Source organism: Oncorhynchus kisutch, linkage group LG19, assembly GCF_002021735.2.
Source record: "Oncorhynchus kisutch isolate 150728-3 linkage group LG19, Okis_V2, whole genome shotgun sequence".
Taxonomy (NCBI): domain Eukaryota; kingdom Metazoa; phylum Chordata; class Actinopteri; order Salmoniformes; family Salmonidae; genus Oncorhynchus; species Oncorhynchus kisutch.
The window spans coordinates 51,498,338-51,526,318 of record NC_034192.2 but is presented as its reverse complement, the minus strand read 5'-3'; the positions used below and the strand labels follow the sequence as shown (position 1 = coordinate 51,526,318).

At 46.9% G+C, this 27,981-nt stretch overlaps 1 protein-coding gene across 1 annotated transcript; it reads right to left on the bottom strand.

Annotated features, from left to right (window-relative positions):
• Nucleotides 1-1,614: 1,614 nt before the first annotated feature.
• On the bottom strand, nt 1,615-27,700 carry atg2a (autophagy related 2A). Its single transcript, XM_031797407.1, has 39 exons — nt 27,175-27,700; nt 26,593-26,755; nt 26,140-26,289; nt 25,745-25,847; nt 25,330-25,468; nt 24,731-25,009; nt 24,503-24,602; nt 24,130-24,300; nt 23,694-23,876; nt 23,370-23,613; nt 23,051-23,192; nt 22,832-22,930; nt 22,540-22,698; nt 20,906-21,179; nt 20,738-20,810; nt 20,400-20,568; nt 20,100-20,236; nt 19,868-19,992; nt 19,488-19,645; nt 19,128-19,278; nt 18,753-18,937; nt 18,546-18,626; nt 18,322-18,428; nt 18,064-18,227; nt 17,668-17,744; nt 17,399-17,569; nt 14,877-15,003; nt 14,293-14,519; nt 13,933-14,162; nt 9,301-9,436; nt 8,830-9,060; nt 4,764-4,950; nt 3,438-3,603; nt 3,291-3,360; nt 3,102-3,184; nt 2,895-3,016; nt 2,548-2,702; nt 2,053-2,208; nt 1,615-1,956 (listed from the first exon to the last, which is right to left on the bottom strand). The coding sequence occupies exons 1-39, from the start codon at nt 27,343-27,345 to the stop codon at nt 1,720-1,722; spliced, it is 6,102 nt and encodes a 2,033-aa protein (XP_031653267.1). The 5' UTR covers nt 27,346-27,700; the 3' UTR covers nt 1,615-1,719.
• Between the last annotated feature and the right edge of the window lie 281 nt (nt 27,701-27,981).

Below are 27,981 nucleotides of genomic sequence, written 5' to 3'. Positions count from 1 at the left end.
GTCCAAACCGCTTGTTTACAGCTGCACTAGGGTCGGACAGCATTCCTCTGTAAATTAGGACAACGCGGTGCCGGCGGGAGATATGGCTCGGAATACGCACCTCAATGCAGGGATGAGAAATGAGTTCTACTCCAAATTGTCCCATTATCCCTACTGTTACACCAAGAAGATTGAACGACTTCTTAGGATAATGGGACAATTTGTAGTACCAAAACATTTCTCATCCCTGGATTGAGGCATGTTTTCCTAGCCATATCTTGCCCCTGGCTCCACGATGTCTTAATATACAAAGGTATGCTGTCAGGCCCTAGTGCAGCTGTAAGCAAGCGGGTTGGATCTGCCCGCTAACACAGAGGTGTGACCAATATAACCAAAGGGTCACCCTCACAAGAAACCACTAACCCACCCACACACACACACAAACTCCATTTTATGCACAGACATACCTAAACATATATCCCTTAAAAGTATTGAACAAAAGATAAAAATGTAAAACGATTGACCACAAACCCCCTTTCCCCCCCATGTCTTAACCCCTCAGACATCCCACCAACACTGTTATTTTGAAAATGAATATGCTAATTAATACTAGTGTTTTAACATAATTAGAAAAATACAAATAAAAAAACGCAGGAAGGCAACTAACGAGACAAACAAGACAATTTTCTGTTGAGAGGAAGGAACCAGACTTGTGATAAGGTTCAATGCCCTGAGGGGGACATCTTGCTCTGACAGAAACAAAACAGTTAACAAAGTACAAAGTACAAATTGGATGACCAAACGCTGGCAAGCATTAAAAGCAAGGAAAGCCATTTGACATAGAGAGGAAAGGACATATCCCTAGTTTGTTCAGTTCATCATCCATATTCTCCCATGACTGCATTTAGTTAATACAACCAGGCCATTGTGTCCATTGGTCAAGTATGAACAAGTAAGGTTCAGGAAGGCAATAAAAGTAGACATTGATTTAAAACCAAAAGGGGGAGAGGCCAGGGAACTCAGCATTGAAAAAGCTTATGGCACAAACACTGGGGTGGGGATGTGTACAGGCTAGGATAGAATAATCACAGAGTTGCATTTTGAGTTGAGGAACTATGACATTCCTAACCTTGGTAAGGATCTCAGCAAAGGCCACTATAATAGTTTCTTCAGTCTCCTCCATCCATATCTCAAAGGAATAGAGGATGTTACCCTCCAATAGAATGAGTTCCCGGACTCAGATTAAGCCTAATCCTAAAATGCATGCTCAATTAAGGATCGCCATTCAAGGTGCTTTTCAGTCAAGGAATAGGTTTAATCTCAATCTGGGAAACCGGCCCATAGTCTGATCAACAGAAGACTGGGAGAGCTACTGATTAACACATTTAATCCCACCTACTACAGACCTTATACTAGAATAGAGCCCTGTATGCCCGTTGACAGCTAAACAAGAAGTCAACCCAGAATGACAGTGATATGTTTACGTACTAATATAAGGTAGAGTATCTGCATCATGTACATACTGCTGCAAGAAGAGTGAACTGAACTCTATTTGATTGCGTTGAAGAAAACAAAAAATGTATCTCGATCCATCTGGAGCCACATCAAATACTGGGTGTCAATCACTCCGCAGTAGTTTTTTTGCATTAAAAACTCTCACACATTCACTCCCTTCATCGGTTCAGCCACATAACTTCACCACCATATTCTTAACCTTTAACCCAGCCACCACCAGAATCATCACTCTTGGCCTTCGTCGGAGCGCCATTTTAAGAAGTCCTCCTTCCGTGCATCTGGCTTGATCTGGTTCCGCATGCCCCCCAGTAGGTTGGACGTTGCCTCGGATGCCACTATTAAAGGACGGACGACGGTGGGCGGGATCTGCCGCAGGACTCCGCCCACAGCACCAGGCAGACCTTTCTGCTCATGCCCGCGAGACGCCACGTCACATAGCGTTTGAGCTGTGTCCATCATACCCTGGGAAACAGACAGAAAACAGAGTGTTAGTGAGAGTGCTAGGCCTTTTATTGTCATTCTAAAATGGTTGATTAAAATACATTTATTTATCAGTACCTCTCTGACAGTGTCATAGGCCTTAGCCACGCCCTCTCTGAGGTCGGCAGGCTGGTGGGGTCGGCGGGGCTGGTTGGAAGGCGGTCGGCCCTCTGTGATGTAACGGTTCAGGGGGGGCGTTGGGGACAGGATGTCATACACAGTCTCCGCTGTGGCCTTGAGGAGAAAGAGCAGGATTATTACAACTCTGTAAGAGAGTGAAGCACATCAAAGCAATGGAGGAATCTGTATTACTGGTCCCAGTGGCTTCCACCTGTATGGTTGCTTCTAGTCTTTCAGTTCTTCCTACATGGTTTAGGTATGCGAACCCTTTAGCCACAATCTATGATACATGACTGTAAGAATAGTGTTATTAACATGTATGGTGTGTAGTACATGGGATGCATTGTTTCAACCTATATGTCTATGTGAGCTGCACGTATGATTGGTATTCTACCGCTGTGTGGCCTGTTGCCTGCTAATAGTCTGTGGTTAGAGGTCAGAGGTCAGTAGTACCTGTATGGCCTGCACCAGTCTGTTGCTGAGCTCCAGAGCAGCAGAGGCAGTGGAGGTACCGAAGGACGCTGCCCCCCGCTGGAGACCCCGGATAATGCGGCCGTCCCGCCTGTACTGCTCTATGGGCATCCAGAACAAGTCCCTGACTCCATGGACTAGAGAGAGAGAAAGTCACACACAAAAAACCTATTGAGACCAACACTAAATGAGGTTGTGAAAGTAGGCTAACTATAACCACACTGCAAGAGAACAATTCTATTACTATGGTTATAACTCAGGGACCACTAAAGGGACAACGGCAAAGAAACAAAGAACACCATACACGTGACGTCACTTCCCGTACTTACACAGCTGAACTACAGAGTGCATGGGGCCTACACCTCCCAGAATGCCCGGCAGCTGGTTCTTTCGGATGTCTGTCAGCCACTCAGTGACAGCGTACTGAATCACCTTATCTACACCTAGAAGTCTGGGAGGAAGAGATAGAGAAAAGTGTTATGAAAAAGACACTTGCTTCAGACGCCACAGAAACCCCACAGTTAGTGTTGTTGTACCCGTGTCGGCAGCAAAGTCTCTTCAGCTTCAGTTCAGAGCAATTCAGCTGGGCCAAACCAATAAGAATCCCTGCAAACGTTCCCTAGGGAAAAAATCACAGTGCAAAGGTCAAGTGTGTGACATAACATAACCACAGAGATGAGTTCACTGACAAAGCATCACAGTTAAAATGTCCTTTGTCCTTTCACCTGCTCAATGACCACATGCTTGCCCTGGTAGTCCAGCCAGATGGGGACTTCAGAGGTGAAACGGAACTCCCTTAGAAAGGAAAGACAATGAATAAATAATTGACGCATTGGAAATAGACTTTTTGGGAGGATTAAGTTAGTAATTACCGGAAGTAGATTGGCTGATCAGTGGAAGAGGTGGAGCCAGAGGACGAGGAGCTCTGCTCACTATAGGTGGTTTCTACAGAAGCAGTGAGGTCAGGACCCAGACCAGAAGTGGTCTCCGTGCCAATGACCCCATCTTCAGTGGGCTTCTGAGAAGGGTCTGTCTTCACTGTGAGAGGACAGAGAGAAAATGAAGAAAATAGGAGAAAGTATTGAGTGGTTGAGGAGGACATATACACTGGGAACGTACCCCAGGCTGTAGTGATGCCGCAACACTGTGTTGCAGTGCTTTAGACCGCTGCGCCACTCAGGAAGCTCGACAAACCATTTCTGTATGGACCTCACTTTGTGCCCAGGGACATTAACATGCTGAAACAGGAAAGGGCCTCACAAATTTGTGCCAACAGTTTGGGAAAGCACAGAATTGTCTAGAATGTCATTGTATGCTGTAGAGTTAAGTTTTCCCTTCACTGGAAATAAGGGGCCTAGACCGAACCATGAAAAACAGCCCGAGACCATTATTCCTCCTCTACCAAACTTTACAGTTGGCGCTGCATTTGGGCAGGTCGAATTCTTCATGGCATCTGCCAAACCCAGATTTGTCCGTTGGACTGCCAGATGATGAAACGCGATTCATCACTTCAGAGAACGCGTTTCCACTGCTCCAGGAGTCTAATAGCATTAAGCTTTACACCACTCTAGCCGATGCTTGGCATTGCACATGGTGATCTTAGGCTTGTATGCGGCTGCTTGACCATGGAAACCCATTTAATAAAGCTCCCAACTAACATTTATTGTGCTGGTGTTGCTTCCAGAGGCATTTTGGAACTTGTTAGTGAGTGTTGCAACCAAGGACAGATGATTTTTACATGCTATACCCTACAGCACTTGGCAGTAACGTTCTGTGAGCCTGTGTGGTCTACCACTTCGTGGCTGAGCCGTTGTCGCTCCTAGATGTTTCCACTTCACAATAACAGCACCTAGTTGACTGGGGCAGCTCTAGCAGGGCAGAAATAAGACGAACTGACTTGTTGGAAAGGTGGCATCCTATGACAGTGCCACGTTGAATGTCACTGAGCCATTTTACTAAGACTGTCTATGGAGATTGCATGGCTGTGTGCTCGATTTTATACACCTGTCAGCAACGGGTATGGCTGAAATAACCTAATCCACTAATTTGAAGGGGTGTTCACATACTTTTGTATATATAGTGTATGATACAGAGCACCACAAATGAATGCTATGTATGACTGTTTTCCTGATCCATGTGACCTGAGCAGTCAAAAAGCTTTTTTGTAGAGTACAAAAAAACACAGTGATGGTGCTCACCCTCAGCTGCAGGATCCATAGGCAGGTAGGGGTTAACTCCAGCAGCCAGACTACTGAAGAAATCCTTCAGGAAAAACAAGGCATCCTGGTCGATGTTGAGTCGGAGGGGGAGGAGGCTGATTCTTAAACAACACTCTGGACCACCTACACCTGAGTCTGGACACACCTGCAGGGCCTTCACTGTTAACTGGGACACACAAACATAGAAGACTTAATTTTTTTTAAATGTCACCTTTATTTAACCAGGTAGACCAGTTGAGAGCAAGTTCTCATTTACAACTGCGACCTGGCCAACATAAAGCAAAGCAGTGCGACAAAAAACAACAGTTACACATAGGCCAAACAAAAGTACAATCAATAACACAATAGAAAAATCTATATACAGTGTGTGCAAATGGAGTGAGGAGGTAAGGCAATAAATAGGCCAATAGTAGCAAAGTAATTACAATTTAGAAAATTAACACAGGAGTGATAGATGTGCAGATGATGACGTGCAAGTAGAAATACTGGTGTGCAAAAGAGCAAAAAACAATATGGGGGATGAGGTAGGTAGTTGGGTGGGCTATTTACAGATGGGCTGTGTACAGCTGCAGCAATCGGTAAGCTGCTCAGATAGCTGATGCTGAAAGTTAGTGAGGGAGATATAGGTCTCCAACTTCAGCAATTTTTGCAATTAGTTCCAGTCATTGGCAGCAGAGAACTGGAAGGAAAGGCGGCCAAAGTGGGTGTTAGCTTTGGGGATGACCAGTGAGATATACCTGCTGGAGCACATGCTACGGGTGGGTGTTGTTATGGTGAACAGTGAGCTGAGATAAGGCGGAGCTTTACCTAGCAAAGACTTATACAGTATATCACAAAAGTGAGTACACCCCTCCCATTTTTGTAAATATTTGAGTATATCTTTTCATGTGACAACACTGAAGAAATGACACTTTGCTACAATGTAAAGTAGTGAGTGTACAGCTTGTATAACAGTGTAGATTTGCTGTCCTTTCAAAATAACTCAACACACAGCCATTCATGTCTAAACCGCTGGCAACAAAAGTGAGTACACCCCTAAGTGAAAATGTCCAAATTGGGCCCAATTAGCCATTTCCCTCCCCGGTGTCATGTGACTCATTAGTGTTACAAGGTCTCAGGTGTGAATGGGGAGCAGGTGTTTGAAATTTGGTGTCATCGCTCTCACACTCCCTCATACTGACTGGTCATTGGAAGTTCAACATGGCACCTCATGGCAAAGAACTCTCTGAGGATCTGAAAAAAATAATTGTTGCTCTACATAAAGATGGCCTGGGCAATAAGAAGATTGCCAAGACCCTGAAACTGAGCTGCAGCACGGTGGCCAAGACCATACAGCGGTTTAACTGGACAGGTTCCACTCAGAACAGGCCTCGCCATGGTCGACCAAAGAAGTTGAGTGCACATGCTCAGCGTCATATCCAGAGGTTGTCTTTGAGAAATAGACGTATGAGTGCTGCCAGCATGGCTGCAGAGGTTGAAGGTGTGGGGGGTCAGCCTGTCAGTGCTCAGACCATACGCCGTACACTGCATCAAATTGGTCTGCATGGCTGTCGTCCCAGAAGGAAGCCTCTTCTAAAGATGATGCACAAGAAAGCCCACAAACAGTTTGCTGAAGACAAGCAGACTAAGGACATGGATTACTGGAACCATGTCCTGTGGTCTGATGAGACCAAGATAAACTTATTTGGTTCAGATGGTGTCAAGCGTGTGTGGCGGCAATGAGGTGAGGAGTACAAAGACAAGCATGGTGGTGGGAGTGTCATGGTCTGGGGCTGCATGAGTGCTGCCGGCACTGGGGAGCTACAGTTCATTGAGGGAACCATGAATGCCAACATGTACTGTGACATACTGAAGTAGAGCATGATCCCCTCCCTTCGGAGACTGGGCCACAGGGCAGTATTCCAACATGATAACGACCCCAAACACACCTCCAAGATGACCACTGCCTTGCTAAAGAAGCTGAGGGTAAAGGTGATGGACTGGCAAAGCATGTCTCCAGACCTAAACCCTATTGAGCATCTGTGGGGCATCCTCAAACAGAAGGTGGAGGAGTGCAAGGTCTCTAACATCCACCAGCTCTGTGATGTTGTCATGGAGGAGTGGAAGAGGACTCCAATGGCAACCTGTGAAGCTCTGGTGAACTCCATGCCCAAGAGGGTTAAGGCAGTGCTGGAAAATTATGGTGGCCACACAAAATATTGACACTTTGGGCCCAATTTGGACATTTTCACCTAGGGGTGTACTCACTTTTGTTGCCAGCGGTTTAGACATTAATGGCTGTGTGTTGAGTTATTTTGAAAGGACAGCAAATGTACACTCACCACTTTACATTGTAGCAAAGTGTCATTTCTTCAGTGTTGTCACAAAGATATACTCATATTTACAAAAATGTGAGGGGTGTACTCACTTTTGTGATATACTGTAGATGACCTGGAGCCGGTGCGTCTGACAACGAATATGTAGCGAGGGCCAGCCGACGAGAGCATACAGGTCGCAGTGGTGGGTGGTATATGGGGCTTTGGTTACAAAATGGATGGCACTGTGATAGACTGCATCCAGTTTGCTGAGCAGAGTGTTGGAGGCTATTTTGTAAATGACATCGCCAAAAGTCGAGGATCGTTAGGATAGTATGTTTGGCAGCGTGAGTGAAGGAGGCTTTGTTGTGAAATAGGCAGCCGATTCTAGATTTAATTTTGGATTGGAGATGCATAATATGGAGTCTGGAAGGAGAGTTTACAGTCTAGCCAGACACCTATGTATTTGTAGTTGTCCACATTTTCTAAGTCAGAACCGTCAAGAGTAGTGATGCTAGTTGGGCGGGTAGCGATCGGTTGAAGAGCATGCATTTAGTTTTACTAGTATTTAAGAGCAGTTGAAGGCCACGGAAGGAGTGTTGTACGGCATTGAAGCTCGTTTGGAGGTTTGTTAACACAGTGTCCAAAGAAGGGCCAGATGTATACAGAACGGTGTCGTCTGCGTAGAGTTGGATCAAGGAATCACCCGCAACAAGAGCGACATCATTGATGTATACAGAGAAAATAGTCGGCCCGCGAATAGAACCCTGTGGCACCCCCATAGAGACTGCCAGAGGTCCGGACAACAGATTTGACACACTGAACTCTGTCTGAGAAGTAGTTGGTGAACCAGATGAGGCAGTCATTTGAGAAACCAAGGCTGTTGAGTCTGCTGATAAGAATACGGTGATTGACAGAGTCAAAAGTCTTGGCCAGGTCGATGAAGATGGCTGCACAGTACCGTCTTTTATCAATGGTGGTTATGATATCGTTAAGTACCTTGAGCGTGGCTGAGGTGCACCCATGACCAGCTCAGAAACCAGATAGCACAGCGGAGAAGGTACGGTGGGATTCGAAATGGTCAGTGATCTGTTTGTTAACTTGGCTTTCGAAGACTTTAGAAAGGCAGGGCAGGATGGATATAGGTCTGTAACAGTTTGGGTCTAGAGTGTCTCCCCCTTTGAAGAGGGGGATGACCGAAGCAGCTTTCCAACCTTTAGGAATCTCGGAGGATACGAAAGAGGTTGAACAGACTAGTAATAGTGGTTGCAACAATGGCGGCAGATAATTTTAGAAAGAGAGGGTCCAGATTGTCTAGCCCAGCTGATTTGTACGGGTCCAGGTTTTGCAGCTCTTTCAGAACATATGCTATCTGGATTTGGGTGAAGGAGAAGCTGGGGAGGCTTGGGCAAGTAGCTGTGGGGGGTGCGGAGCTGCTGGCCGGGGTTGGGGTAGCCAGGAGGAAAGCATGGCCAGCCGTAGAGAAATGCTTATTGAAATTCTAGATTATCGTGGATTTATCGGTGGTGACAGTGTTTCCTAGCCTCAGTGCAGTAGGCAGCTGGGAGGAGGTGCTCTTATTCTCCATGGACTTTAGTGTCCCAGAACTTTTTGGAGTTAGAACTACAGGATGCAAATTTCTGTTTGAAAAAGCTTATAATTCCACTGTAAATTAAAATCATAGTTATAAACCGATTTTCACAACAAAAAGTAAATAATGATAAATGGCTATAAAAAGCCTCTTCTCTCACCATGTTGGAGTGTGCTCTGCGGGGCATGCTCTCGCTTGTGTACAGGTAGAGGAACTTGTTGAGCTGGGACGAGGCCAGGCGGTCGCGTATCTCCAGCTCCTGAACGATGAACACCTGGCGGGACAGAGGCTGCTCGCCCACCGCGCCAACCCCCACCCCAGGCATCCTTCCCTCCTGACACGGCCCAGCCGCAGACACCACCACCGGATACGACTCGTGCTGGAAGCTCACCTGGAATAGGAATGGCACATTTAACTAATAGTACCAGTTGTAGCTTTTTGCTGTCTCCACGTTAACAAAAGCATCGGTTGACATTTATACTACACTCCAACTGAACATATCCTTACGATGGGGGAAAAAATTAATTAACTTTCCATTTTGTACAGAGAAAAAAAATCTAAAGGCAAACAATATCTTTAGAGTACTGTATGGACACACCTTGTGCACACACAGTACATACAGTCTCACTACCTTGGTGAGCTGGATCTCCATGAGCAGGTTGTGTTGTCGTCCACCACCTCCAGCCCAACGCCAAGAATTCTGTGGCCGTGACGGAGCAGCGGAGCGGGACGGGGACCCACGCATCCCAGAGGGGGCAGAGCGACCCCTAGAGAGAGAGGGGGGAAGGAGGTAGAAAGGAGCTTGATGATCATTAAGAGAGAAATCTTACAAATTCAAGTGCCTGTTGCTGGGTTGTGTGTGCAAAGAATACAAATTTAAGAAAAGATTAACTTAATAAATTAGAATTTAAAAAATCTAATCAAAAAGTAACATAACAATAACGACTCTATATACAGCGTGTACTGGTACAGAGTCAATGTGAGGGGGTACAGGTTAGTCGAGGTAATTTATAAAGTGACTATGCATAGATAATAAACAGCGAGTAGCAGCAGTGTAAAGACAGAGTGGGTTGGGGGAATTTGATTAATTGTTCAGCAGTCTTATGGCTTCGGGGTAGAAGCTGTTAAGGAGCCTCTTGGTCCTAGACTTGGTGCTCCGGCACCGCTTGCCATGCGGTAGCAGAGAGAAGAGTCTATGACTTGCGTGACAGGAGTCTCACAATTTTTTGGGCCTTCCTCTGACACCGCCTAGTATATAGGTCCTGGATGGCAGGAAGCTTGGCCCCAATGTACTGGTGTACTGGGCCGTACGCACTACCCTCTGTAGCACCTTACGGTCAGATGCCGAGCAGTTGCCATACCAGGCGGTGATGCAACCGGTCAGGATGCTCTCGACGGTGCAGCTGTAAAACCTTATGAAGATCTGAGGACCCATGCCAAATCTATTCAGTCTGAGGGGGGAAAGGTGTTGTCATGCCCTCTTCACATCTGTCTTGGTGTGTTTGGACCATGATAGTTTGTTGGTGATGTGGACACCAAGGAACTTGAAACTCTCGACCCGCTCCACTTCAGCCCCACCGATGTTAAATGGGGGCCTGTTCGACCCTCCTTATCCTATAGTCCACGATCAGCTCCTTTATCTTGCTCACATTGAGGGAGAGGTTGTTGTCCTGGCACCACACTGCCAGGTCTCTGACCTCCTCCCTATAGGCTTGTCATCGTTGTCGGTGATCAGGCCTACACAGATGTTGTCGTCAGCAAACTTAATGATGGTGTTTGGCCTTGCAGTCGTGGGTGAACAGAGAGTACAGGAGGAGACTAAGCACACACACCTGAGGGGCCCCAGTGTTGAGGATCAGCGTGGCAGATGTGTTGTTGCCTACCCTTACCACCTGGGGGTGGCCCGTCAGGAAGTCCAGGATCCAGTTGCAGAGGGAGGTGTTTAGTCCCAGGGTCCTTAGCTTAGTAATGAGCTTTGTTGGCAATATGGTGTTGAACGCTGAGCTATAGTCGATGAACAGCATTCTCACATAGGTGTTCCTTTTGTCCAGATGGGAAAGGGCAGTGTGGAGTGCGATAGAGATTGCGTCATCTGTGGTTTGTTTGGGCGGTATGCGAATTGGAGTGGGTCTAGGGTTTCCATCATGATAGTGTTGATGTGCGCCATGACCAGCCTTGCAAAGTACTTCATGGCTACCGACGTGAGTGCTACGGGTCGGTAAACTTTTTGTCAGGTTACCTTTGCTTTCTTGGGCACAGAGACTATGGTGGTCTGTTTGAAACATGTAGGTATTACAGACTTGGTCAGGGAGAGGTTGAAAATGTCTGAAGACACTTGCCAATTGGTCCGTGCATGCTTTGAGTACACGTCCTGGTAATCCGTCTGGCCCCGTGGCTTTGTGAATGTTGACCTGTTTAAAAGGTCTTGCTCACATTGGCTATGGAGAGCGAGATCACACAGTCGCCCAGAACAGCTGGTGCGCTCATGCATGCTTCAGTGTTTCTTGCCTCAAAGTGAGCATAAAAAAGGCATGTAGCTCGTCTGGTAGGCTCACATCACGGCAGATCGCGGCTGAGATTCCCTTTGTAGTATGTAATATTTTTCGAGCCCTGCCACATGTTTATTAGCATTCAATCTTAGTCCTGTATTGACGCTTTGCCTGTTTGATGGTTGGTCGGAGGGTATATCGGGATTTCTTATAAACGTACGGATTAGTGTCCTGCTCCTTGAAAGCGGCAGCTCTAGCCTTTAGGTCGGTGCGAATGTTGCCTGTAATCCATAGCGTATGGTTGGGAAATCGATGCACTTATTGATGAAGCCGGTGACTGAGGTGGTATACTCCTCAATGCCATCGGATGAATCCCGGAACATATTCCAGTCTGTACTAGCAAAACAGTCCTGTAGTTTAGCATCCGCTTCATCCGACCACTTCCGTATTGAGCGAGTCACTGGTACAGGAGGATAGAATTATGGTCAGATTTGCCAAATGGAGGGCGAGGGAGAGCTTTGTATGAGTCTCTGTGTGCGGAGTAAAGGTGGTCTAGAGCTTTTTCCTCTGGTTGCACATGTGACATGCTTGTAGAAATGAGGTAAAACAGATTTAAGTTCGTCTGCATTAAAATCCACGGCAACTAGGAGCGCCGCTTCTGGATGAGCATTTTCTTGTTTGCTTATGGCCTTACACCGGTCGTTGAGTGCGGTCTTCGTGTCGGCATCGGTTTGTGGTGGTAAATAGACGGCTACGAATAATATAGATGTGAACTCTCTCGGTAGATAGTGTGCTCTACAGCTTATAATGAGGTATTCTACCTCAGGCGAGTAATACCTCAAGACTTCTTTAATATTAAACATTGTGCACCAGCAGTTGACAAATAGACACACAACCCGTTGGTAGGATAGTCTTAATTGTAGATCGTCCAGTTTGTTTCCCAATTATTGGCCAACGTACAATCATATGGAGGGTAGTGGTGGTTTCCCTACTTGTCTCCGAATTCTTACAAGGCACCCCGCCCTCCTCTCCATTTTCTTCACGCTGTTAACAGAGATTTGGGCCCTGTCTTGACAAAGTAGTATATCCTTCACGTCGGACTCATTAAAGAAAAAAATTATCTTTGTTCAGTTCGAGGTGCGTAATCACTGTTCTGATGTCCAGAAGATATAAGAGATGGTAGTAGCAACACTATGTACAAATTGTACAAAATGAGTGTTGTGTCTGTGACTATCATTACATGTGAAGACTTATTTTATCAAATCAATTCTCTAGGTTTAATTATTACGTGATTAAACTAATCATGTAAACATGAATTAACTAGGAAGTTGGGTCACCAAGGAAAATGTTGATTGAAGTTATAATTTTTTGAATATAACTAGATATTTTAATATCTGATCAATTATTAATCTATTAATGAATTATTAATTTTCATTAGTCTCATTCCAAACGTCTTAAAATTCTTGGTTATCTGCACGAACCCTAGTTTCCATAATGAATCAGCAATATATAAATTGGCTAAATGATTTATTTACTAACTAACTAATCACAGAAATACATCAAACAAACAGTAGATATTGGTTACTAACAATGATGGAAAATCCCTAGTGGGCTAAGTTGATAGACGGCTTGGTAGACAAAGGAAATGGGTGGGGCCTGAGAGAGCGGGAAAGACTAAATGGATTCACAACACACAGTCTATAATTATATTATTTGAAATGCTAATCCTTTGCACATGAATGGCCACTCATTCTGAAAGAAATTGCAATGTACATATTTACACTTAGACGTCGTTGCTGTCTCTCCTGTTGAGTTCATCAGAGTCTCTGGTTAACTTTCCCAGAAGTCACAATCTTTTGTGGTTGTCGGTGTTTAGAATGGATACTTCAGAGTACCATTCGGAAAGGTTGTCATAGATAGATGCTTCGGCGGTTGTTGGTATTCTCGTTCTAGACTTACGTCATTTCTAGCTGCAGACTAGTAATTATACGTCTAAGATTTGCTCCTATTCTGTAGTGATCTATAGTCTGAGTTTAACCACTTCCAGCCGTGTAGCCAAACTACAGCTGTATGGTCTCTGATGGCCTATAGAATTGTAGCCATTCCAACGTGGGAACTCCGTCCCGGTGTTCTCTGACTTCTTAACCATTCGAGACGTCCTGCTTATGGTGGGTTTCTTTGGCATGAAATGTACATTTGGTCACGGGTGGTTTTATACACTTCAGAGAAAAGGGCTGTCCATGACACCTAATGTGATGTCTGGGTTCATGGGGGTGTGGCCACTGACTAGTTAATCTTTACATGAAAATCCATACTCTCATTTAGAAGGTTAACATCACATTACATCTTTTCACAAATAGTTTCATGTTTAATCACATATGTTTCACAATATTTAGATTTAAAACTGACATCTGGGAAATGTACACTTTAAGAGATACAGTTGTGTGTTTCCTGTCCTTCACGAGATCACAAAATGAAACGCACTTGTCATAACTGTCCCTTAAGCCAGTCCAACATTCTCAAAAATATAGAAATATTGTTTATTTCTGCCATTTTGGGGATTAGGAATTTTGAACAAAATAAGTTATTTGTTCTGGTAGACTCTCTCAATACTGCATGGCAGTTTCTACCAGGTATTTATAACCTGTCGTAAAGTCATAAATATATGTAGAGTGAGAGAATTGGGGGAGGGCTAAAAAAACTAAATATCACTGTTGGTTAGGAGCCCGTAAAATGTGCACTGTGCATTTGTCTGTATACGTGTGTATGGGCACCTGTTTCCATGCTGCGTGTGTGTAGACAAGGCCTTGCCCCCGAAATCTCTCCCGCCGTACAGATGCCAGACAACAGACACCTCTCGTAGCACCACCCTGCTCTGGGGGACAGGGAAGTGGCTGGGGGCCCGCAGCAGGTCAGAGCTGCCCCGCGGTCGGGAGAAGTGGCCCTCCCTCACCCTGATAGGACCCTCAGTTAGCACCGTCACCATGGGCTCCCCGTCTCTGGGCTGAGGGTGAATTGACGAACATGGACACCAGAATAGGTTTAGTACTTCATGTCGCATAATTAAATTCCCTGTGAACTACGAATAAGTAGTATGGCTAGATGAGGGGGATGAAGATGAAATAGAGACGCACAGGTATACCCATCCCAGGAGCCTCTAGGATGCAGAAGTCCTCGTTGTCCTCTGAACACTCAGAGCCCTCCTCTGACATCATATCTGCCTGCACCTCAGTGGCTGTCGCCACCAGTCCGTCAAGCTCTGACTCCTCCCCATCAATGATAACAGGTGGGGGGAGCTTGGGAGCCTCCCCGGGGAACAGGTAGACAGAGACAGGTGAGCCCCGCGGGACTGTGGGAGAACCTGGAAACACACAAGGAAATATTCCACATACCCAGGAGTGATCACCATCCTCTATTTAATATCTATTATATGTATATAGAGGACTGTAAGCCGCTCTGGGTAAGAGCATCCGCTAAATCAGTGTTTCCCAACTACAGTCCCCCCAACAGAAGCCGTTTTTTATGTAGACCCAGACAAACTCGAGGGCTCGATGATTAGTTGATTCAGGTGTGCTTGTCCGGGGCTACATAAAACATGTGCTCTGGTTTGGGTATTGGAGAACCTGAGTTGGGAAACACTGATCTAAATGACGAAAACGTAAAATGTTATATCTAGAGAGATGCTGAACTACACTGTCACTTAAAAAGCCCGTTTTACCCGAGTCCATATCCTCATCTGGATGGCTCCTCTCGGTGTCAATCAAAGCATCAAGGAGATCGCACTGGTTGATCTCAGCAGTCTCAGCTGGAGGGCAGGGTGGCAAGGAGGCGGGACTTTCTGACAACTAACACGACACGTAAACACAGACAACAGATCAGGGATGGACAACTCCAGTCCTCAGGGGTTGAGATTCAAATAACTGCATTCTGAAACTGAAGATCACGATTAGTTGATAATTGGAGTCTGGTGTGTTAGCTGGGGCAAAAGTGTGACACCAATCAGGCCCTTGAGGACTGAAGTTGCTCGTCCCTGCAATAGAAAGTTTACGCTAGTGGAGTCAGTCTCCTATTCTGCCGCTCCAGAAGTTTCAATCTCTTCAGTTGTAGTATATACTTGTCTAATGTATATTAACAGTACAGGAATGAAACCATCAACATGTATTGATCACATCTTTACTAATGCTGCAGAAATGTGCTTTAAAGCAGTATCCAGATCCATAGGATGCAGTGATCACAATATAGTAGCCATATCTAGGAAAACCAAAGTTCCAAAGGCTGAGCCTAATATACTGTACAAGAGGTCATTCAATAGGTTTTGTAGTGATTCCTATTTTGTTGTTGTAAAGAATATTTGTTGGTCCGTGGTGTGTAATGAGGAGCAAGCAGACATTGCTTATCCCAGTTACTAATAAGCATGCACCCATTATAAAAATGACTGTAAAAACTGTTAAATCTCTGTGGAATTGTATGGTTGAGAGGGATGAGGAAAAAGGAATGGCATATAAGTCTGGCTACACAACCAATTGGCAAACATACTGCAAATTGAGAAATCATGTGAATATATGGAATTAAAAGAAGAAACTACACTATGAAACAAAGAAAAATTACAAAGAATGACAGTAAAAAGCTTCAGAGAGCCTTCAATTATATTTATGGGAAAAAAGAAAACTCAGCTCCGTCATTCATTGAATCAGATGTGGCTCATTCATCACAAAACTGACTGTTATTGCTAACTACTTTAATGTTTTTTTTCATTGGCACGATTAGCAAACTTAGGCATGACAGCAACAAACGCTGACACTACACATCCAAGTATATCTGACCAAATTATGAAAGACAAGAATTGTAATTTTGAAACCCATAAAGTGAGTGTGGAAGAGGTGAAAAAATGATTGTTGTCTATCAACAATGACAAGCCACCGGGGTCTGACAACTTGGATGGAGAATTACTGAGGATAATAGCGAACGATATTGCCACTCCTATTTGCCATATCTTTAATCTAAGCCTACTAGAGAGCGTGTGACCTCAGGCCAGGAGGGAAGCAAGTCATTCCGCTACCCAAGAACAGTAAACAAATTGACAACATACTTTCAACACGCTTATAGGGAAGGACATTAAACAAACACAGCACTTACACAAATGACTGATGATTGGCTGAGAGAAATTGATGATCAAGAAATTGTGGGGGCTGTTTTGTTAGACTTCAGCGCGGCTTTAAACATTATCGGTCATAGTCTGCAGCTGGAAAAAGTAAAGCCAGTGTGTGTATTTATGTGGATGACTCAACACTATACACATCAGCTAATACAGCTCCTGAAATGACTAACACTTAAAGTGCTACAATTAGTTTCAGAATGGGTGGCAAGGAATAAGTTAGTCCTAAATATTTCAAAATACTAAAAGCATTGATTTGTCCAAAATATATTCACTAAACCCTAAACCCCTGAAATAAATATTGTAATGAATAATGTGGAAATTGAGCAAGTTGAGGAGACTAAACTGCTTGGAGTAACCCTGGGTTGTAAACTATCATGGTTAAAACAGATTGATACAACAGTAGCTAGGATGGGGAGAAGTCTGTCCATAATAAAGTGATGCTCTGCATTAACAACACTATCAACAAGGCAGGTCCTACAGGGCCTAGTTTTGTCTAGTTTTGTCTCTAACATTAATAATATGCATGTCAATCTCTCCTGGCTCAAAGTAGATTAGAGATTGACTTCATCACTACTTGTGTTTGTGAGAGGTATTGGCATGTTGAATGCACTGAGCTGTCTGTCTAAACTACTGGCACACAGCTCAGACACCCATGCCCCACAAGACATGCCACCAGAGATCTCTTCACAGTCCCAAAGTCCAGAACAGACTATGGGAGGCACACAGTGCTACATGGAACTCTATTCCACATCAGGTAACAGATGCAAGAAGTAGAATCAGATTTAAAAAGCAGGTAAAAATACACCTTCTGGAACAGTGAGGACTGTGAAGACACAACAAACATAGGCACAGACACATGCATACACACACACACGATAACATACACACTATACACACACGTATAGATGGATTTTGTGTTGTAAATATGTGGTAGTGGAGTAGGGGCCTGAGAGCACACAGTGTGTTACGAAATCTGTCATGAATTCATTGTAATGTTTTAAAACTGTAAAACTGCCTTCATTTTGCCAGATCCAAGGAAGAGTAATGGGGATCCATAATAAATACTGGTCTGTCTGTCTTACCGGCAGTTTCTGTCCCGCAATCTCAGTGGGTGATGTTTGTCGGGGGGGCGGGTGCAGGTCTCCCTGGGAAACCAGGTACTGCAGCATGTTGACCAGGGCAGCACAGGAGTCAGCACAGGTGTGGAGGTGGACTACGTTGTTGGAGCAACGCAGTTCAAACAGAGGCTGGGACTGGGAGAGAGAGGAGGGGATTGGAGCAGAGGAGAAAGGAAAGGAAGAATTTGAGAAAGATATATAAATCACACAAAATTGGCAGGCTAAGAACTTACCAGTTTCCCTTTATCACTGCCTTTCCATGTGGTAATGGCCAGCTCCAGCAGATCAATGTCCAGAACACACACATAGTCTGAGGGGGGGAGAGAGAGAGAGACAGAGAGAGAGAGACAGAGACAGAGAGACAGAGAGAGAGAGACAGAGAGAGAGAGACAGAGAGAGAGAGCGTGGGGGGGGGGAGAGAGACAGAGACAGAGAGAGAGAGAGCGCGTGGGGGGGGGGAGAGACAGAGCGTGGGGGGGGGGGGAGAGACCGAGACAGAGAGCGGGGGGGGGGGGGGGGGGAGAGACCGAGACAGAGAGCGGGGGGGGAAGAGACAGAGAAGGCGTTAGAATTTAACACACACTCAGATGCAGATGTACACACGCCGTACAGATAATCGTGTGGCATACCTCGCCTCAGGTCCACAACATCACTTTCACATTTATCAGAGAGATACAGTGCAGAGTCATCCAGGATAAACCTGAGGTGAAAGGTGGCCGTGTCTACGATGATGTTACTCGACAGAGAGAAGGATTCTGCTGTGAACAACACCCTCAATGGAAGATACAAGGGCCTGAGAGACAGAGACACGAGAGAAGTGAAAAATCATTATTATGTTCATTTATTATCTGCCTTTGTCCACATATGTAGATCTGGTGTGTGTGTACCTGTAGTCCACGGCACAGGTGGCCAGGTGTGTGTGTAGGACGGTAATAACTGCAGGAGATGTATAGCCCAGGATCGGGTCATCAATGACATCCAGAAAATCAACCAGCTGTCATGAAGAAACACAGCCTCACTAACCAAACACACCCCACGCAGTCAAATCATCATATGTGCCTGAAGCTTCTCTGCTTTGGTATGTATTAGGATCCCCCCATTTCCCCCATACCTGTTCGTGCCAGCTGTGATTGGTCTGTGCCATCTGATGTCGCATAGTGGCGCCATGGAGACGAAGGGCAACCAGGAACTCCTGTGAAACACACACAAACACAGAATTAAGTAAGTGATATTTCTCTCCACATCACAAGCACAGATAACTTACAAGCGCAATCAAACGGTGATATTCAAAAAATACATGAGAAGATATGAATGTTACCTTGACGTTCCTCTGAGGGTCCAGGGTTATTTTGAAAGCTGTGGATAACATGTGGACCTCAGTCTCCCTGCCACTCACACTGCTCACCCCCACCTCTGTGGGGTAAATGGTAGGGTCCAGATGCCCTGGGGGAGTGAAGCTGGGCATTTCTAACCGTCTGGGGACGGGGGAGTCTTTCACTACAGCTGCGAGGGGGAGGAAAAGGGTGAGTGACCAGAAAGGAAAGAGGTAAGGGCTGTCAGTCATTTAGAAGAGATTAGCTCATGGCTAAAAACAATCTACATGAAAACACATAGATTGTCACACTACTACATGTGATTAGGAAGGTACTATCAGAGCTAGCAAACCCTGATATCACAGAGCCATTCCACTCACCTTTGTGGTAAAGCTCCACCCTCCTGCTCTCCAAGCACAGGAAGCTGAGATGGGGGTTGTTCTGATGCTGCGCCACACTGAACATCTTTCCCCCTTCCAGGTCCAACATGAGCTCTCCGTGACACCGGTCCTCCTGACTTCCTGTCTCTCCCTGAAGGAGGCGAAACAGGAAACAGAAAACGATTTATTTATGCGTCTTCCTTAGAAGAATCATAGTACACACATACATTCAATTTGTGTAATAATATCGTTCCTTCAGGCTGTAAGGTCCAGTCAGGATTTGAACCAGGAACCAAAATCTCTCCAGTCTATATACCTAGCTAACCATTGTAAGATGTAGCTGGTTCATTATTTGCTCACCTTGCTGTCCGTCATAGCTTGGAGGCGGCCCTTCCCTATGACGACGGTGAGGGAGAGCAAGCTGAGGTTGTGGTTAGGGCGGGGCTCCGACTGCCCGCATCTGGCTGATACACTGGCTGTGTAGAACTGAGCATCTTCCTCCTCCTCCTCCTCAGAGTCTGAGGGACCAGAAACGTCACAGTTATAGAACTGCTGAGCAACAACACATTGGTCTACAGGGGTGCTGACTAAAGAGTTGCTCAACACATACCACTTGGCAAGCCAGTTTAAAATCAGAGCTTTAAATAGACTAAAGACATTAACAAGTTGCTACACAGAGATGACCCAATTCTGTCTGACCAGTTTGAAGTGGTTTACAAGTCTCAGTATGGGGGTCTCACCTAGTTTGAAGGCAGACTTGCAAAGATGGAAATAGTCATTGTCTTGGCGACGGTGTTGGGGGCTGTGGTCGCTCTTAGGGTCTGAGGGGGGAGAGGCTTCCCACATCAACAGGTCATTATTGATCCTACAGGGATGGAAAGGGAGAGAGGAGGACAAAGGGAAAGAACAGAAAGAAAGCGATGTAAAATGGTGTCAACAAATAAACAACCGAGCAGAAAAAGAGAGACACACCTGTTGTAGACACTCTGGAAGGCCTGTTTGCTGGGCAGGAAGATGTAGGCCAGGGGCAGAGAGACTTCTACTACACACTGAGACACACACTGAGACTGGAACTGTTGCATCTCCTCTGGGTCTGCTGGGATCACCATCTGAGAGGAGGAGAGAGGGGCAATGAGGAAAGGTTAGACTGAAACGGAAGTGATTGTGTGAGAGAAACTGAAAACTGGTCCAGAGAGGGACGGCCGGGGGCGAGAGAGGGACGGCCGGGGGTGAGAGAGGAGTCTAGGTGTTTGTGATGGGATGGTGTGGTACCTCCTCAGTCTCGAACATGGTGCGGTTGGAGGAGAAGGGAGAGCTGGTCTTCTCTCGGAGTTCACAGGGGTTCTCAAACGACATGGATCCCAGGTCCCTCATCAGACCCACCCCTACCCCCCCTAACCCTGACCCCAGACCCTCTCCTCCACTCACACGCACTGACAGCCTGGAGAGAGGGAGGGAGAGATAGATAGATAGAAGAAAGAGACAGATGTAAACTATACAGTAGGTTGATGTGCAACGTTGACTTCTGAAACACATTAAATCTACACAGCCAAGTGACACAGCAAGTGAAACAAACTCCCCTAAAATACATGTTCCGGAAACACACTCACTTGGCCATGGAGTCTTGACTCTTCTTGACTCTGATACAGGGGAAGGAACCTCCCTCCCAGCCCTCGTACGTTCCTGAGAGACAATGAACAAACAATTGCTCAAAATGTGAGTGTTACTTTTGTTGTTGTTTGTGTGTATATTTGACTGTGTGTGTGTTTGTTCCTCACCGTGCATGTCACTGAAGCTGGCCTCCAGTAGCTGTGTGAGGGAGCCATGGGAGGGGCCAGGGGGTGCATGGGGATCCGGCTGTAGGTCAGGGCCCTCCTGGGAGCGGATATCCAGGTCACACAGCTCTAGCACCAGGTTCTCTTGCCGCACGGACCTCTGGGAAGGCGGGCGTCGGAGGGGGTACGGCCGGAGGTCCGGGATGGGGAAGCGGAGCTTGAGGATGGCGTGGGGCGAGAGGAGGGAGAGAGAGGAGTGCAGCTCACTGCTCTGGGTCTGAGAGACGGAGAGGAGAATGTTCAAAGATAAACAATCGTAAACATAAAGCAAACCTGAAATTTGACTTCAACTGTGAGGCAGGCATATCAAAAACCTTATCAAATGGCGCCTCTTAGTGGCTGGTGGCTTGCTAAGTGTTTACCCGTGTGTGGACGGGTCCTCTTAGTGGCTGGCTAAGTGTTTACCCGTGTGTGGACGGGTCCTCTTAGTGGCTGGTGGCTTGCTAAGTGTTTACCCATGTGTGGACGGGTCCTCTTAGTGGCTGGTGGCTTGCTAAGTGTTTACCCGTGTGTGGACAGGTCCTCTTAGTGGCTGGCTAAGTGTTTACCCGTGTGTGGACGGGTCCTCTTAGTGGCTTGCTAAGTGTTTACCCGTGTGTGGACGGGTCCTCTTAGTGGCCGATGGCTTGCTAAGTGTTTACCCGTGTGTGGACAGGTCCTCTTACTGGCTGGTGGCTTGCTAAGTGTTTACCCGTGTGTGGACGGGTCCTCTTAGTGGCTGATGGCTTGCTAAGTGTTTACCCGTGTGTGGACGGGTCCTCTTAGTGGCCGATGGCTTGCTAAGTGTTTACCCGTGTGTGGACGGGTCCTCTTAGTGGCCGATGGCTTGCTAAGTGTTTACCCGTGTGTGGACGGGTCCTCTTAGTGGCCGATGGCTTGCTAAGTGTTTACCCGTGTGTGGACGGGTCCTCTTAGTGACCGGTGGCTGGCTAAGTGTTTACCCGTGTGTGGACGGGTCCTCTTAGTGGCTGGTGGCCTGCTAAGTGTTTACCTGTGTGTGGACGGATCCTCTTAGTGGCTGGTGGCTTGCTAAGTGTTTACCCGTGTGTGGACGGGTCCTCTTAGTGGCTGGTGGCTTGCTAAGTGTTTACCCGTGTGTGGACGGGTCCTCTTAGTGGCTTGCTAAGTGTTTACCCGTGTGTGGACGGGTCCTCTTAGTGGCCGATGGCTTGCCAAGTGTTTACCCATGTGTGGACGGGTCCTCTTAGTGGCTGATGGCTTGCTAAGTGTTTACCCGTGTGTGGACTGGTCCTCTTAGTGGCTTGCTAAGTGTTTACCCGTGTGTGGACGGGTCCTCTTAGTGGCCGATGGCTTGGTAAGTGTTTACCCGTGTGTGGACGGGTCCTCTTAGTGGCTGGTGGCTTGCTAAGTGTTTACCCGTGTGTGGACGGGTCCTCTTAGTGGCTGGTGGCTTGCTAAGTGTTTACCTGTGTGTGGACGGGTCCTCTTAGTGGCTGGTGGCTTGCTAAGTGTTTACCTGTGTGTGGACGGGTCCTCTTAGTGGCTGGTGGCTTGCTAAGTGTTTACCTGTGTGTGGACGGGTCCTCTTAGTGGCTGGTGGCCTGCTAAGTGTTTACCTGTGTGTGGACGGGTCCTCCTCCGGTCTGTGTGGGACAGTGGCTGCAGGCTCTGCTCAGAGACTCCAGTCGACTTAGTATGTCCAGGTCCAACTCAGCACTCAGCTCTCCCAACTCTACCCTCACTACACTGTCTCTACGCAGAACACGCTGCCTCCCCTGCAATACAGTCATTGACATGTCAGGAGGAGGGGGTAGCAGGTTAACAGAGGCGACCAAAACAGACTGAAACAATTACATATTAGCTTTTGAACATGTTCAACTGACACAAACACACACTGTCCTGGTTTACCTTGCGCAGGTGTTTCTCTGTGAGACTGTAGTGTAGCTGTGCACAGGGTCTGGCTGTAGCTCCCACTGTGAACATTCCAGCACGCTGGAAGTGGAGCAACTAGAGAAGGTGGGAAGAGTTATATCATGGGCAATGCTAGCCCATGCTGCAGCACACTGTATCATGTGGAATGTTGTGTTGAAGCCCTCAGATCATCTCAAATAACAGCCCCTTTCCTACCTCAGTGTATTGGGGCTTTCCTGGCTCCCAGAGACACTCAAGCAACTCTAGCCTACTGAAGGACAGGTCAGAGGTCACAGCACGAGAGTGGCGACCTGCACTGCGCATCTCACACGCCACCTGTACCGCTGCTCCAGTCATCCTGAGAGGAGAGAGAGAAAAGGGGACAGAGATGGAGAGCGAGAAAAGGGGACAGAGATGGAGAGTGAGATATGAGAGAGAGAGCAAAATAAGGATTATTTATTGATATGTAGGGCAGATCTGTTGATTTATCTGAGGAGTGATGGCCAATGTTGAAGAGGCTATTGTGTGTTTGTACCTGAGGTGTGAGTGGGGGCAGGCTTTAGCGAAGCTAGCCCTGAGGTGGTGGAAGTCTCTCTCGCTGAACATGCTGTCTTTGAAGAAGGCCAGCTCCCGGAAGAAAACCTGAGACACCTGGGCCAATGAGGAAGCTGCGTCCGGCCCGGGGGGCGGGTCCTGCTCCAGTAGGGTTAGGGTGAGCCCGCCAAGCGAGAGGCGGAGCAACACCTCTGGCTTCAGTGGCTCTGATTGGCTACTTCGCCCTGGAGGAGGAGGGGTTAATAAGATAAGTTGTATAGTTTTTGTTATCTGTAAAATGTGTACAAGACAGTGTGAGTGTTACCTGGTATTCTGCTACACTGTGGCAGGCTGGATAGTGATCCTGGTACAGGATAATGCCTGGGACCCTGTGGTAGGCCCTGGGCGTAGCTAGCCTGGCTGTGTGTAGACGACGCCATGCTGTCGGAGAGAGAGCGCGCGGACGTCACACTGCTAGTCATACCAGGACCCATGGAGAAGAACATATCTGAGAGAGAGAATGAGAGAGGGAGGAGAAAGAGAGCAAGAGACCGAGACAGCAAGTGAGTAAACAGAGAGAAGGAGCACTATGCTTCACATGTCAAGTTCAACCAAGCTCTCACAGAACATGATGCAGCAGCAGACTACTGTACACGTGTCCTGCAGAATGTGGGTCACCACAAAGCTAATACAACCCCTGTCACCGCAACCTTCACTAGCCTCCATATTGCATTCCAACTCTTTAGCTACCCTACACGTACCCCCGTTCTCCAGACCGGTGAGGTAAGGCTCCATGTCAGGCTCTTCGTCCCAGTCCAGATCTCCGTCTCCGGGGCTGGAGCTCAACTGTTTGCTCAAGTCCTCCTCTATCAGACGCAGGTCCTCAGAGTCCAGGGGACGGCTGTGAACCCCAGCACCACTGGGCTTAGGCTCTGGTAGGATAGACAGGGAGGAATTCATACAGGGTCAGCAGTACACAGTGTGGATGAAGATGTGCATGGTTAAAAGACACTGAAATGTGGATCCAAACAAAGTGTGTTCAGTTAAGAGTTTTGTTCTACTGTCAATGACATGAGGAACTAAGACATGTGGAATGCAGGTGGGGAGAAACAGGTAACCAGTTTCCTTACTCACCTGTGCCGATGCAGAGGGCAGACAGAAGGTCGGTCAGGTGAGTGATCTGGTCTGGGGAGAGCAGCAGGTGGAGGCAACCCACCTTCCCATCCAGCTCCAACTGAAAGATAAGGAGAGACAAGTGGCTGTAAAAACAGTGACAGAACAAAAGGACCAAAGCAAAACAGAGGTTCTTAAAAACTTAAGTAAACACAGGAAGGAACTGAACAAATCCACAAACACACACACCTTAGGTCCAGGCAACATCTCGTTCTGTTTGATCTTGACCGTGGTCTCCATGAAGCCAGAGCAGCTGCCGATGAGGAGGGGCTGCTGGACGGCTGGAGGGTCATCTTCCTCCTCCTCCTCAACACCCTCCTCCTCCTCCTCCTCAACACCCTCCTCCTCCTCCTCCTCAACACCCTCCTCCTCCTCCTCCTCAACACCCTCCTCCTCCTCCTCCTCAACACCCTCCTCCTCCTCCTCGCTGGCTGAGGCTGAGCCAGTGGTGTCCGCTCTGAAAGGACCCTGTGAGGGAGAGGATGATTACCATAGTTAACCGCTTAAAGGACCCTGTGAAGGAGAGGATTATTACCATAGTTAACCGCTTAAAGGACCCTGTGAAGGAGAGGAACATTACCAGCACTACTGGTTGGTAGTCTGTCAGCTAGCCACTAGGGGGAGTGTGAGAGGAAATATGAGTTTATGTGAGTATCTATAAGTGGATATTTCATTTCTAAAAGATGTGTGTGTTATATTGGGATCAAACTTGAGTATATGCAGGTGAGAGTGTGTGTACATGAGTGGGTTTATAAGTGCCGTGGTCAATTTAAAACTGTGCGTGTTACCTGGGGCCCTCCGGTGGTCTCGTACAGCAGTTGAACAGAGCTGAGCTGGAGGATCTTGTGCAGGAAGGCAGGCGGCTGGTGGATGTCTACAGGCACCGTCTGGCTGGGGTCCCTCACCGCCTCGTCACAGTACTCCAGCCTGCAGCGCAGCACACCACACAGCCACCGGGGGCAGAGCACTCAGCACAATAACACTATATTACCTTCAACTTCAGCCAAAACACCCACCACACACACAAGCTCTACTGAAGATAGTGAAGCTTCTCCGAGATTCAGATGTTCTCTTTAGATCTACAGACAAATCGTGAGACAGAAGTGTTTCCTCATCGCCTGTCCTTCCTGACTTCTAAACTGGTCAGGTGGACAGACCAACACAGGCAGTGTAAGAATGTCAGTGTGGTGAGAACCAACATACCGTTTGATGTGCACCTCTAAGGCAATGCCCGTCTCCATGTCCAGGGGCTGGTGCTCGATTCGGACGATGGTGTCCAGGAGGGTGACTTTGATCCGACGCAGGACTGCAACATAACACAAACAAGGACATCCGTTATCACTAAGCATATTGGTCACAAAGAAACCAGAAGGGACACCAGTGATATGATATCAGTCCTTATCTCACAAGTTTGGAATTGACAGTACATTACTTTGACTGCACAGTTTGAAAATTACAAGAAAAGTTGTTATCTTCAGAAGAAGGCACTAACCAACCACTGGGAACTGGGTACAGGAACAATAATGATAACTTTAAAATAGTCTCTGCCCCCCCCCCCCACACACACACACACAAACAAGGCCTACCCAGTGACTCACCTGTCTCAATAGTTTGTGCAAACATCTCCAGGCCCTCCAGTGGAGCGGGCGGCTCCTCTGACGCCTCAGGGGGGTCCTTTAGACACTCCTGGGCCAGCTGCATGCTGGAGGTCATGCATGTGGACCAGCCCTGGGAGTCCAACCCCCCACCTACAATTAAACAAAAACAAGGCATGATTCAGCTGGCTCTGAGAAATGTTGAGCATGGGATAGTGTAAGATGTCTTCTCTTGAGCTCAGGCATTTACAACAAATGGTTAGCTAGTACTAGACATTACTATATTTGTCTTTGTTGACAATTCCATTCTAAAAGGTTGCTAATCAATGGTTACCACAACTTCCTTCCTGAACCTGACAGGCCTGCGGCAGTGACAGGAACACTAGCTGATACAATAACATGGTAATAACAAAGATCTCATTAGTCAGGTAGACTGGCTGTCAGGCTGAGACTTACTGCTCCTGTACTTGGGTCTGCATGTTATCTGAAGGCCTGAGATGATGAGGGTGCAGTGGTCGGTGACAAGAGCTGACCAGGGAATTGTCACCTCTATGCTGCTCACAAACCCATCCACAATCTCAAATGGAGCCCCAAGAGACTCCAAGTGTTCGTTGACCGCCTGGGGGAGAGGGAAGGAGGTGTGATGAGAAATTAAGAGATGACTGGAAGATGTTGGAAAAAGAAACGTGTCCTACAATAAACAGCTGGTGGAAATGGCTTAGGGCAATGGGTTTGTCTGTTCTGCTGATTGAAAGTGAGTGCGTTTGCAAGACCTAAGTATAACTTGGTCATATATATTTCAACTGAACTGCAGCGACACTGGATGAGGTGAGTTATTTTCCAATTAGATGCTGACAAAAATATCTCGGAACGGCTGTTCCTTGAACTCACGAGAAGCGAGGATATGACGTTGATTGTTGTTATGTTCAGGTCTTGAAATTGCGAAATAAGTTAGTTGAGGGCCAGGGTGCATGGGAACACACAAAAGCAACCAGTTGTTCCGACAGTTAAACGACCGTACTACTTTCACTAACTTACCCAAACGTCGATGTTGATTTCTTTGACGACACCACTACCATTGTACAGGTCCAAACTTAACTGTTCCAAACTCAGTCGTTCTTGCAAGAAGTGACCGAGGTAATGCTGTAAGAGGTACCGACAGGCCCGCTTCTTGATTGAGCCTGACCAGGGGAAAAGCCAGCGAGACATAGGGCCAGCAAGTTCAGGGTGAGGGAGCGAAGAGATGGAGGAAAACGAATGCGAAAACAGTCCTCTGGCAACTGCATAACAAAGAAAGCAAAGTGTACTAACGAAGAACGAGCTACATGGCTAGCTAGAAGGGGCTAAGGGAAAGCCGTCTCTCGGAAATCCTTTGTGTCAGGACCGATGAGTCCAACGTCGTTTTACAGAATGTTCAACTCGTCTATGGTTGTTCCAGTTAATCTTTTAGCTGTATTTCTGTCGAAACTGGACGACAGATCTTCTTGCATATCTCCCGTTTCTCAGGGTTGTTTATTGTTTTCATACTTGAACTGAATGTATGGTGGGGACGGCGCTGCGTCATTGCGTCATCAGTCGCAAAAGCCGTAAAGTAGATTGATGTACGCCATCTTTGGAAGGTCAAAACAAAACGGTGTGCGCGTTCCTATTGTATACCTCTACCCAGGCGTTGCTGATACATGCCAGATCTTACATCTGAATAGTTATTTTACGTATTAGCTGACTACACAGCAATTGGTTGATGCATGCAACGTTTGAGCGGCTGAACGCGACCGGTATCTGTCATCCAGTGATAATCATACAATTTATTTTCAGAGTATGTGTGAATTTGATAGCCAATTTTAT

Excerpts from the sequence above, each read along its gene's own strand:
- atg2a (XM_031797407.1), bottom strand. The coding sequence starts at position 27,345 with ATGTCTCGCTGGCTTTTCCCCTGGTCAGGCTCAATCAAGAAGCGGGCC. Across the intron at positions 19,646-19,867 it reads CAAGTCTGCCTTCAAACTAG|ACTCTGAGGAGGAGGAGGAG; the intron begins GTGAGACCCCCA and ends CTGGTCCCTCAG. Across the intron at positions 3,604-4,763 it reads TATGGATCCTGCAGCTGAGG|TGAAGACAGACCCTTCTCAG; the intron begins GTGAGCACCATC and ends GTCCTCTCACAG.